Below are 10406 nucleotides of genomic sequence, written 5' to 3'. Positions count from 1 at the left end.
CGGGGTCGGCGAGATTCACATGTAGACACCTGATCTAAACAGTTGGAAAACTGATGAGGTTTTGTCACATGTGCATCATCTGGGTCGGACAGGCAAGCAGTCCCTGCAGAAGTCAGTGTTGAATGTGAAACACTAGATGGCGCCCTAGTTGCCTTGAATAGACCTTTGAAAGCAGTAAATCGACACACTGCATTATCACCTGTAGAGTTACCACCACCAGCCGCCAGTAATGCTGCCTGCACTGAAAAGGAATGCTCTTATTAATAAGATTTAGCTTTATCTGAATCTTGTTGCTGTCATGAGAAGATTCATTAGAAAAAGATACCAAGGAAATGAAACATGTTTTATTCTATTAAGAGAATTAAGTCACTCACATAGTGAGACTAGACCCAAGAATAAATCCAAGAGAAAGTGTATTACAATTACTGCTTTTCTCAACAGATCTTTGTTGCCATCTTAGCTACAAATATGCTCAGTTGCCAGTTTATTAGGAACACATAGCTGGCCTAACTGCATGAAATCCTGCTTTCACGAAGGTTATGATGTTCTGTTTTTGCTGTTTTGAGAGGTGTCGAATCAGCTGGACGATCATTTTGTAGGCTGCAGTTTGTGGTGTCTAGAGGTGTCTATTATTTTATTCAGCTCCCTTATATATCAATGAGAATGGGCTAAATAACATGAACATACAAACCTCTCTGTGCAATGTTAAACAGCACCACAAACTACATCCTAATAAATGATGATGAAAGTTGAATCAACACCCCTTAAAAATAATTTCAACAAAAAGTGAACATTATAACCTTCATGAAGGGAGGGTTTATTTCAGGACTGTTAGACTGCAGTAGTGAGTGAGCAACTGAGAACACATAAAAACAAAAGATACTCCAGGGAGCAGTTGAACTGTAAAGAAATAAGCTTTTTCACACAAATATTTCTAATTCTCTATTGAACCATGCTTAACGAGGCAGAATGACACTGACAATGTTAGTGACAGATGAAGGAACAAAACAAAACATAGCTTTTCACTAGACGAGACAAGAGCAAGCAGAGTATAAATATCTGGTTGAAGTATTTTTAAGAAGCTATTTGGGTACAGTCACAAGAGTGATTTCAGAGTGGTTTTGATTTTGAAAAAAAAAAAGAAAAAGATTATGGGTGTGTGGCAGTAATCTGAGGAAAGCAGCAGAAAGTTCAATGCCCTCTTGGAGCTTCAAGTGGAATAACACTGTAATTAAGGTCTTCTCCAAACTTACCATTTGGCCAGTGCCAAAATATTAGAATGTTAGAATTCAAACTATAATGGCACAATTTATAAAAATGACTTTAATCTGATGTTAAAAATTCAGCTTTGCCACTATTCATATCATGAGGGACGATGTGCTGCAGAAATGTCCACAAGTGATCGATGCATCAGTGGTGGTCAGCCCAGGTATCTGATCACCAGGAACATGAAGACGCAGGTCAGCAGCATGCCTCCGATCATGATGAACTTATCTTGGGTGGCTCGCCTCTCTATCAGTCTCATCACTGTATTTGACAGCCCCAACATGTTGGCCACGTCCAGCATCTTCTTATGGGTCCCCTGTGCAGAGCCAAAACAGTAATGATCACGCGTTAGATCAGGATATAACAGCCATAAGAACACACAATGTTTTGGAAAATGGAGGCATTACGTGACGGCATTGTAATTATCTTTGCTAATTCATCTGATTTTGGGAGAAGTTGAGTGCCAACGCCCTCCCTAACGCGCCGCTCCGTCAGAAGTTTCTCATGGCTAGACACCCGGGTCATGAATGCTGATCAACAGACACACCCTGATAAGAGGAGGCCTGAAGCAAAACCAGGAAGAGCATCTCCTCCCTGGAAACAAGGACTCACCCTTGAGCTGAGCATATGCACACTAACAATGAGACTATTGTGATAAATGCGGACATCAGAAACTGGGTCAGGGATTATAAGTGCAAACCTGTATCTGTCAGGGGAACATGGCTTTCTAATCAGTTTCCTTTCTTTAGAAAACAAAAAGTCCTCTGCTCTGCTACAGACTGAGAATCTTTATATAGATTTTGTGAAATAGTTTGTACACACCTTCAGTGTGGATCTCTGATCTCTGAGACCGTTGAGAATGCTGCTGCCGCTGCCCAGGAGATCATCCATGCCTCTGTGTGCGTTGTGCAAATTGGAGTTAAACTGTAGGGTCTCATCTATGGGGATGGAGGTATCTGCGTCCTAAACAAGAACAAACACTTTTTAATTCCAAATTACTCAGACTGAGACTGACATGTTTGTACTGTATGTTACACTGTGATATTGATGTCTGAATGCTGCATCCCATAGTTAGTTCAGCTGTTTCTAACATCAGTGGACATAACCTGAGCTTAGTTGCTATTGTTCGGTTTATTTCCCAGCCTTTTTTGAGGTTTTGACTTACGTTGGTCGTGAAGGTACGGCTCATGAGCTCCTCCCTCTCTCTCTCCTGGGCCTCTCTGGTGTAGCGTCGGTGCTGGAAATTTTGTAGAGCGGTCCGGAGATGCTGAACGTCATATTTAAGCTGGTCCACTCGCCTGAGTGAGAGCAAAGAATACAGTTCAACTCTGTTGACTGTACTTTGTCATGAGGTGGAAAAAAGCTTTCTCTAAAGCTAAGCAAACCATTCTGTTACACTGCAAACCAGGGTATCTGCAGGTTCTGAAATCTTACAAAGCAATGAATTCAGTTTCCTCAAAAAAAAAAACAACAACAGAATCCATCATGGATTTTCTGCTGCTTATCTGGGTCCAGATCAAATATAATTTGTTGATTAATACTAACAATAAACTGGAAAGCACTAACAAAAATGTGATAGAAACATCAATAAATAATTGTAGACCTTATTGTCCCTACTGGTTTTCCATCATTCTTTGACTGGTATGACTTTGTGGTGTTAAAAAGGGCTTAAGTAATTGGTGAACTCTGAAGAAACCATGACAAACACTCACTCACCCACTTGATATATTTTATGACATTGCTCACTGCACCACATCTTAATTCTTACTGTTCATAATTGTTCTGGTTGATGAGAACATTTCTTTTCCCTCAAATCTCATGCAGCTGGAATGAAGAGTCTCTCACAGTCTCCCCCTCTCCTGAGCTTCACTCAGGCCCCACTAGAGCTCTGCTAAGATCAGAGGACTGCTGTGGGATGGGGTGTACAGTGTCCCCTAAGGCCTGTTTACCCAGCTCAGAAATGAATCTTTGCCCAATGCAGCAGGAATGCTGGTGATGACGGGGCTTCTGAGGAAATGTTTTCATAGAGCCACGTCGCCACAGGGCAGGACAGGGCTGCCTGTCTCATCCTCTACACCCTCCCAGTGTCTTTATGAGATATGGCCTGCCCTGCCAGCTCTGGGGCTTTAGGGTCACCATCAATTGACTCACTCCAAACTCACAATTTGGCGTTCTGGCGGCGGTTTGGTGGCTCCTTGCTGGCCAGAATCTCGAGGCGTTCTAAATGGTTGAAGATCTGGTCGATTCTAGCCTGCAGTTCATTCTCTAGCACTTGTATAGTGAGAAAAAGAAAAAGAAAAAAATTGAGGATTAAAAAAAAAAGACAATTCATTTGGTAGAATTATAGGAAGGAACACACTAAATCATATCAGGGCTGCAACTTGTGAGTATTATTACTTATCTAACCAACAGTCCAATAAAAATAATAATTTTAATGATATTTATATATCACCAAAAACATTAAATCCTGATATCTGAGAGACTGTAACCAGCAAATGATTGGCATTTCTGTTTGAAAATGGACTAAAACATGATTAATCTGTTGTCCAAATAGCTGCAGATTAGGACTAATCAATTAACTCACAAGTAGTTGCAGTTCTGCATCAGTTTTTCTTACACTTCTCTGTAACTGTATACGGTTGGCATGATACATCCCCTTTGGTGTACAACAAGTTGATGTCATAATTTGGGAAGGAGAAGGGCGTCAGCGGGGAGGGGGAAGGCAATGTCTACTGCCTGGCTCCCACCATTATCTAGAAGAAGCCCTCCCAGAGTCTGTCACTGCACCCACCCCACTGCTTCCTGTCCTGGCACCAACCACAGAAAACAATCAACCAGGGAGACACCAGCCCCCTACAGTCATTATGTCAGACAGGGTAACAGGCAGCCATAACAAAGACCAAGTACAAGGCAGAAAAAAGACCACTCAAAGGAAAATGGACTGGAAGTGGTGCCATCAACACTAATCTAACAACACTCACATACACAGCAGGGGGAGAGCTAAATGTGACCCTTACACAAATCACGTACAGCTCATCACTCTGCTTTTTATTTTTTTTATTGAACAAATAACAGCAACAACAAACACAGATAGGGGTTGAGGTAGAAACAATACATCTCAATGACATCACAGGGTGATTATTGTACAATAAATGAAAATAAATTGAACTAAAACACTGACGGTCTTCAAGCTAGATTCTGACACATTTTTAGTCCTTCTACAAGACCAGAACTACAACATGGAGGACCAGTCATGGTGAAAACTCTACTTCAGTGGTGCAAGTATCTAACAAATGTGTGTGTTTAATCTAATTCAATAGCTCCAAATAATATGGAGTGAACCTGTGACTGTTGCTGTTTGCAGTCGCCCATGTTATTGGATTTTTTTTTTATAGGAGAATCAGATTTGAGCAGCAGGAGTAAGAGCAGCTCTGACTACTCACAGTGTACCGACTGACGGTCTGTCTTCTCCAGGTTTCCCATCAGAGACTGGACCTCCTGGATTTGCCTGATTCAGAACAAACATAACGGTAAAAATAACAGCAAAGGGAAACCAACACATGAAGCCAAAAATATAACTAATTTTGAACAGTTATGATCAGTGAACAACAGTGGAAACACTTTGATGATCAATAATCCTTCCACGTTGATAACAGTCTACTACAGTTAAATCACTTGTAATTAGCTAGTTCTGTTACACTGGTTAGCTAGCTGCGACAGAGCAGCTCTCCCACAAGACAGACGCACTCACTTGTTTGTCTGGTGATAAAGCGTCTCCATTTTGCCTGATCTACCGAAACGCTTTGCTTCCCTTTTACCTTATATCCTGAATTTAATTGTAACACCTTTATTCTGACAGGTGGCTAAGCTAGCTGGCTAGCTCACGGTAGTGGAGTGTACACGTCATCAGCCGAGCGTTTGTGTACGGAAATAGGAAAGCGGAAGCGCCGCCGCGTCACTCGAGAGAGCGGAAAAAAGTGAAGAGCGCTCACTCCGCCTCGATTTTTGGACGCTGATAATGTAATTGTATTAGTGCACTTTGTCTGCACTTCAGCTTTTGCGTAGCCAGCGGCTATAATCTTCTATTTTTGCAAGGTAAAGAGACTTACGTGGTTTATTAATACCATTGTTAGTTATCAGTTTTGATTAATTATTATTTATTGATGATGTTTTGTCAGTTGATGATCTTTGGCTTATACAAAATGCTTAAGAAACACCACCTAGTGTCAGTACAGCTCAGTAGCCAACAAACAGATAAGATACCTAACGCTAATGTCATTGTTTAATTTTATGAATTGTTATTCTTGTTTTTTTGTTTGTTTGTTTGTTTGTTTGTTTGCTTGCTTGCTTGCTTGCTTGCTTGTTTGTTTCTTTATTTTGCTAAATGCTGTGGGACACCAAAAGTCTGTAGCCTACTGAATGTAATGACACTGAATCCTGCACAACATCCCACAGTCTAGGCTGAATTAACAGACCCACAGGTGCCACAAAACATCCCAGTTTCATTCCATGTCATTTGGTTCAACATAATTTTATTAATCGCAAATTTGTCAGAAATTTGTACCTCTTATGTACAGTATCATCAGTGTCAGGTTCATCATCAATCTTGTGGCCTTGGTCTTGTAAAGGGACCCTGGGTCAAAATTTAGTTTTAAGACCGTCATTGTTTCCATTTATATCGAGCTCATCTGTAACGTACCTCAGGCAAGGTACATCACAGAGCCCTCTAGACGTTAATTTAGAGATTAATCTGACCACTCCCATAATGGACAAGAGAACATTTCCTTCAGCTGACTTAACTGATACTAAACTTCACAAATTTAAATCTAGGCTTTAGGCAACATTTTCCATTATATTTGATATTCACTCAAACGTAATAGCTGACAGGTGTAATGGCAGAGATCCTTTCCCCTACAAAGACAAGCTCTGAGAGCATATAGCATAATCTGTTGACATGTAGACATGTGACAGGAAAGGCTCTGTGAAACATGTCCTGGGGGAAGATTTTGTCAGCTCACCCTGACTCTGTCTAATTAGGCTATCCTCTTTTTCCACAGATAGGTGTCAGAATATTCCTGTCTGTCCATCCAGAGGCTTCCTTCTTGCCTGCGGTAAGAGACACCAAAACTAATGATATCAAAATTTTCATCGTGAGGTGAGATTACAAGTCACCGATCAAGGTGGAGAGGATGTCTGAGGAAGGAGACAGGTTGTTTGTGAAGTTGCCTGTCACAGAGTGACTCTGTCATGAAGTACTGTGTGAAAGTGGCACGATTGGATTTCCCAGAACAAGCTGTGAAAATTTCACAATAGTTCCTTGGTGATTTAATGGGAGGGAAATCATCCCGGGGCGCTGCCTGGCATCTTAACAAAACCACATCTCAATCACCTTTCACCAACCCTCCATCACCGTTCCGTCGACTAATATGGGAGGGGAGAAATCAATGAGAGCAGGAGCGAGCAACGCAAATCCAAGCATCCTTTAACCTTATTGGTGCAGTGAGCTGTTACAAGCTCCCGTTTGGAAGCGATAGCTGTATCTGTTTACCTCATCCAGCATAGCAGTCAGAAGTCAGCCCAGACAGCTTTCCATGGCTGCCTGATGGTACTTGAGTTGATGGTTGTATCTTCAGGCTAGACACTTCTCAACAGAGGTCCTTTTCACCCACCCCCACATGTCAGAAACCTTGAGATCTGTTCATGCCACTTCTTGCTCTCGCTGTTCACCGTTTTTGGTTGTCATAACACATCCCCAGGGCAGTGGTTGGATTTGCACAGCTTTAACCTGTTGCTCAGAAAAGAGAAGAAGTAGAGAACGGGAGAAGTAAGGCCCCCATCAAACCATTTCTGAGCAGTACATGAGGCACTTTTACCCAGCCCCTACCCCGTCCCCCCACCTCCCCAAGGTCGTGGGGTTCTCTCCGTCTGTCTGTCCTTTATCTTTCAGCCCTCGGGAAAGGATGAGATGAGCTTACTGGTTTTCCTCCACACCTGAGCACCACGGGCACAAACTGGAATCCAGACTCCAGGTGTGGAGCACAGTCATGTCACTCGGACTGATCAAGAGATCACATGTGGTTACACCCAGTTTGATGTCACTGTTGCACCTTAATACATGTTTATAGCACATAGTTAGGATTCTGTCCAGTTATTAAGCTGCTGAAGAAAATGTCTCAGGACCCATTTGCTTGTTTTTTGGTCTTGATTTTATCAGTGTATCTCAGAAAGTTTATTATAGATGTCAAAGAAATTTGTTATACATTTCCCCATTCAGAGTATTGTAATTATGATATGTGCCTACATCAAAAAGTGAAGTGTGTTTGTGTGAGTTCTTGTACTATGTGTGTTCTTCTGTGTGTGTGTGTGTGTGTGTGTGTGTGTGTGTGTGTGTGTGTGTGTGTGTGTGTGTGTGTGTGTGTGTGTGTGTGTGTGTGTGTGTGTGTGTGTGTGGCCTCCTCACTGGATCGTCAAAGATTATTTCCTGATGCCAGGCTTTGTTGCTTTGGGTACTCCAGCTGGAACCAAACACAATTTAGCGCTGGATCAGCCTCCCTGTCCTGGTTAGACAACATGGCAGCAGAGTTATTGTTCAGTAGGGGAAGAAAGCACTGAGTGTACTCTGTGATTACGGACCTCAATAACACTGTTTTGTTCATCAAGGGAAAATGATATGTTATCGAATCACCTCTACACAACATACTTAATGATGTTTTCCAGGCAATATAATACATCATAACTCTACAATGATTGCCCAAGACAGACAGAGTGAAGAAGCCAATTATGAGGAGCAAAATTGCCTTGGGTCAACAATTTTTGGATACCAGTCATTTTTTTGAAGGCACACTGATGTTCTCACTCCCCCCTGAGGGAGATGATCCACTCGTCTTTGAAGCTGTGATGAGATGCTGAATGAAAGCAAATGGGGGCCTGTCAGAGATGACAGGAGAAACTCATAAGCTTCCAGTGTCTCTGGGTTCTGGTGGGAAAAGTGAGACCAGAAGGGGTGGCCCCCCGGAATCTTCCAGAGCTGGACTGTTATAGGTAGTTCGCTTGTTAATGTCAGAACCTCTGTATGAGGCGACTGTTGACATTTTTCTGTTGGAACATAATCAGACAACCCTAAACCGACTCAAAGGACCGCAGAATGATGCAAAACAATCACAAAGTGACCATAAAATGGTGGCTGTTTGGTGGCCTAATGGCTAAGCTGCATACCTCAAAACTGCAATGTCCACAGTCAATTCCCTGCTCTTGTTTCCTGTCTCTCTCCAGGCTGTTAAATATAGGCAAAAATTCTTGAAAAATAATCTAAAAAGAAATGATGCACAACAACCACAAGAGACACAAAACAATAATGACCACAACAACATCACAAAATAACACCAAGCAACCACAAAGAGACATAAAACAACTACAACAAGACATAAAACAACCACACTAAAGACATAAAACAAACACAAAGTGATGCAAAATGTCCACAAAGTGTCACAAAAAAAATGATGCAAAGCCACTAAAATGAGATGTGAAATCAATACAAAAAGATGTAAAATGACCACATTCAGTTTGGGTGTCTTGCTCTTGTGTAGAAGAAGTGGGGACCTTTGTACATGTGTGTGTCCATCTGTCTTATGTCTCGTAATCTGTCCATGGCTGTTAGCTGTTTGGGATAACCAATAATAGCTATTTACTCATATTATTTCACATTAGAATATTTAAAGCAGTATTCATTTATTATGCCGTTTAAGATTAATAACAATAATAAGTTTATTATTGCCCCCTCCCACTTGAAAGGGTGCTTTGACCTTATTTGCTTCTCTCTGGGAGGTAGAATCTTTCCCAGTGAGAGAAAGTGATCGGCCTTATTGCTAGACTCTCTTGCTCTTCCTCCCAGCTTTTCTTCTTCTGACCTCAAAGAGCCCATGCAGCTGTCAGACGCTGACACAGACACACGCAGCCCTGTGGCCATACCACCTGTGACACCCAGACCTCTTAGGATGAGAGATGCTGTCCACCCCTGTGGTCGGATGACGGCTTCGCCAGGATGGAAACACAAACAGCAATGGCACGGAGCACTAGACTGGGTTTCCCCTGTCTGACAGCTTCTTACCCACAGTCAGGCACCCACTCTCAACCACACTCTCATGATTAAGTCGTATGTGTCAGTTATCCAGAGCGTGTGGTTCACGGAGCTCAAAAGATAATACATTTTGATGGCACATTGTTGTGTCTTTGAATCCCTTAATGACAGTGATGATTTAATAAGCGTGAGCACTCACGGAAATAAAGCCAACAGAAGGCATAATTGTGTAGCTGTAGAAATGGCAAACAATCGTAGACGACATTCCAGGCTTATTTTCCAAAATGTTGTTGGGTGAGAGAACACATAGCTCTGCTCTTTATCTGTGTTTTTCTCTCTTGGATGTTGTTGACCTGGGAAAGTTTTGTTTCAGATGTAATGGAGGTCAGCGTGTGTGTGTGTGTGTGTGTGTGTGTCGCTCTGTGAGAGAAAAGCAGAGGAGTACCATACATTGAGCAGGGGGAGTCAGTTATGAAAGTGCATGAGGTCTTATCGCGTCCTATCACTGCAGCTGCATTGCAAACCCTGCTGTTAGTGCTGCAGGTGTTTCTGTGGAGCAGCATGGGAACAAACTCCCCCAGGAGTTTCCCATTTGGAGGTGGGGGGGACTGGTCATTGGACTGGTTGCTGGGGAGGTGGGGGTTACCTTGTCTCATTGTGAACACAGTAGGGCTCCAACTAATGATTAGTTTCATGACTGAAACAAGACTGGAGTCTACAGCCTCAGGAACTCCTGTATAGGGCTGTACTTGGACGCAGCAGAGCTTTGAACTAAATGCTAACATGCTGATCTTAAGCAGGTGTAATACATTTACTATGTTCACTGTCTCAATTTGTTGTGTTAGCCTGCAAACATTTACTAATTAGCAGGAAACACAAAGTACAGCTGATATTGATGGGAATGCCATTAGTTTTGCGGGACAATTGGACAAATTTTGATTTTGACCTGACCGAAAAGTCATAGGATCACCGGAGTCACTACAGTTCATCCCAGTTCACACAGAATTTTGGGCATCTTGCTTTAAAAAAAGGTGACTTACTCAATTAATTGATCATCACAATA

The 10406-nt window shown here is 42.2% G+C and overlaps 1 protein-coding gene across 1 annotated transcript; it reads right to left on the bottom strand.

Moving 5' to 3' along the window:
- Nucleotides 1–329: 329 nt before the first annotated feature.
- gosr2 (golgi SNAP receptor complex member 2) lies at nucleotides 330–5181 on the bottom strand. Its single transcript, XM_041062039.1, has 6 exons — nucleotides 5018–5181; nucleotides 4710–4774; nucleotides 3429–3537; nucleotides 2432–2564; nucleotides 2089–2229; nucleotides 330–1582 (listed from the first exon to the last, which is right to left on the bottom strand). Exons 1-6 carry the CDS (start codon nucleotides 5044–5046, stop codon nucleotides 1421–1423), a joined length of 639 nt encoding a protein of 212 aa, XP_040917973.1. The 5' UTR covers nucleotides 5047–5181; the 3' UTR covers nucleotides 330–1420.
- Nucleotides 5182–10406: the final 5225 nt, after the last annotated feature.

The sequence above is a fragment of the Toxotes jaculatrix genome, chromosome 18 (genome assembly GCF_017976425.1).
Source record: "Toxotes jaculatrix isolate fToxJac2 chromosome 18, fToxJac2.pri, whole genome shotgun sequence".
NCBI lineage: Eukaryota > Metazoa > Chordata > Actinopteri > Toxotidae > Toxotes > Toxotes jaculatrix.
The sequence above is the reverse complement of the archived record's forward strand: the minus strand, read 5'-3'. Positions and strand labels throughout refer to the sequence as shown.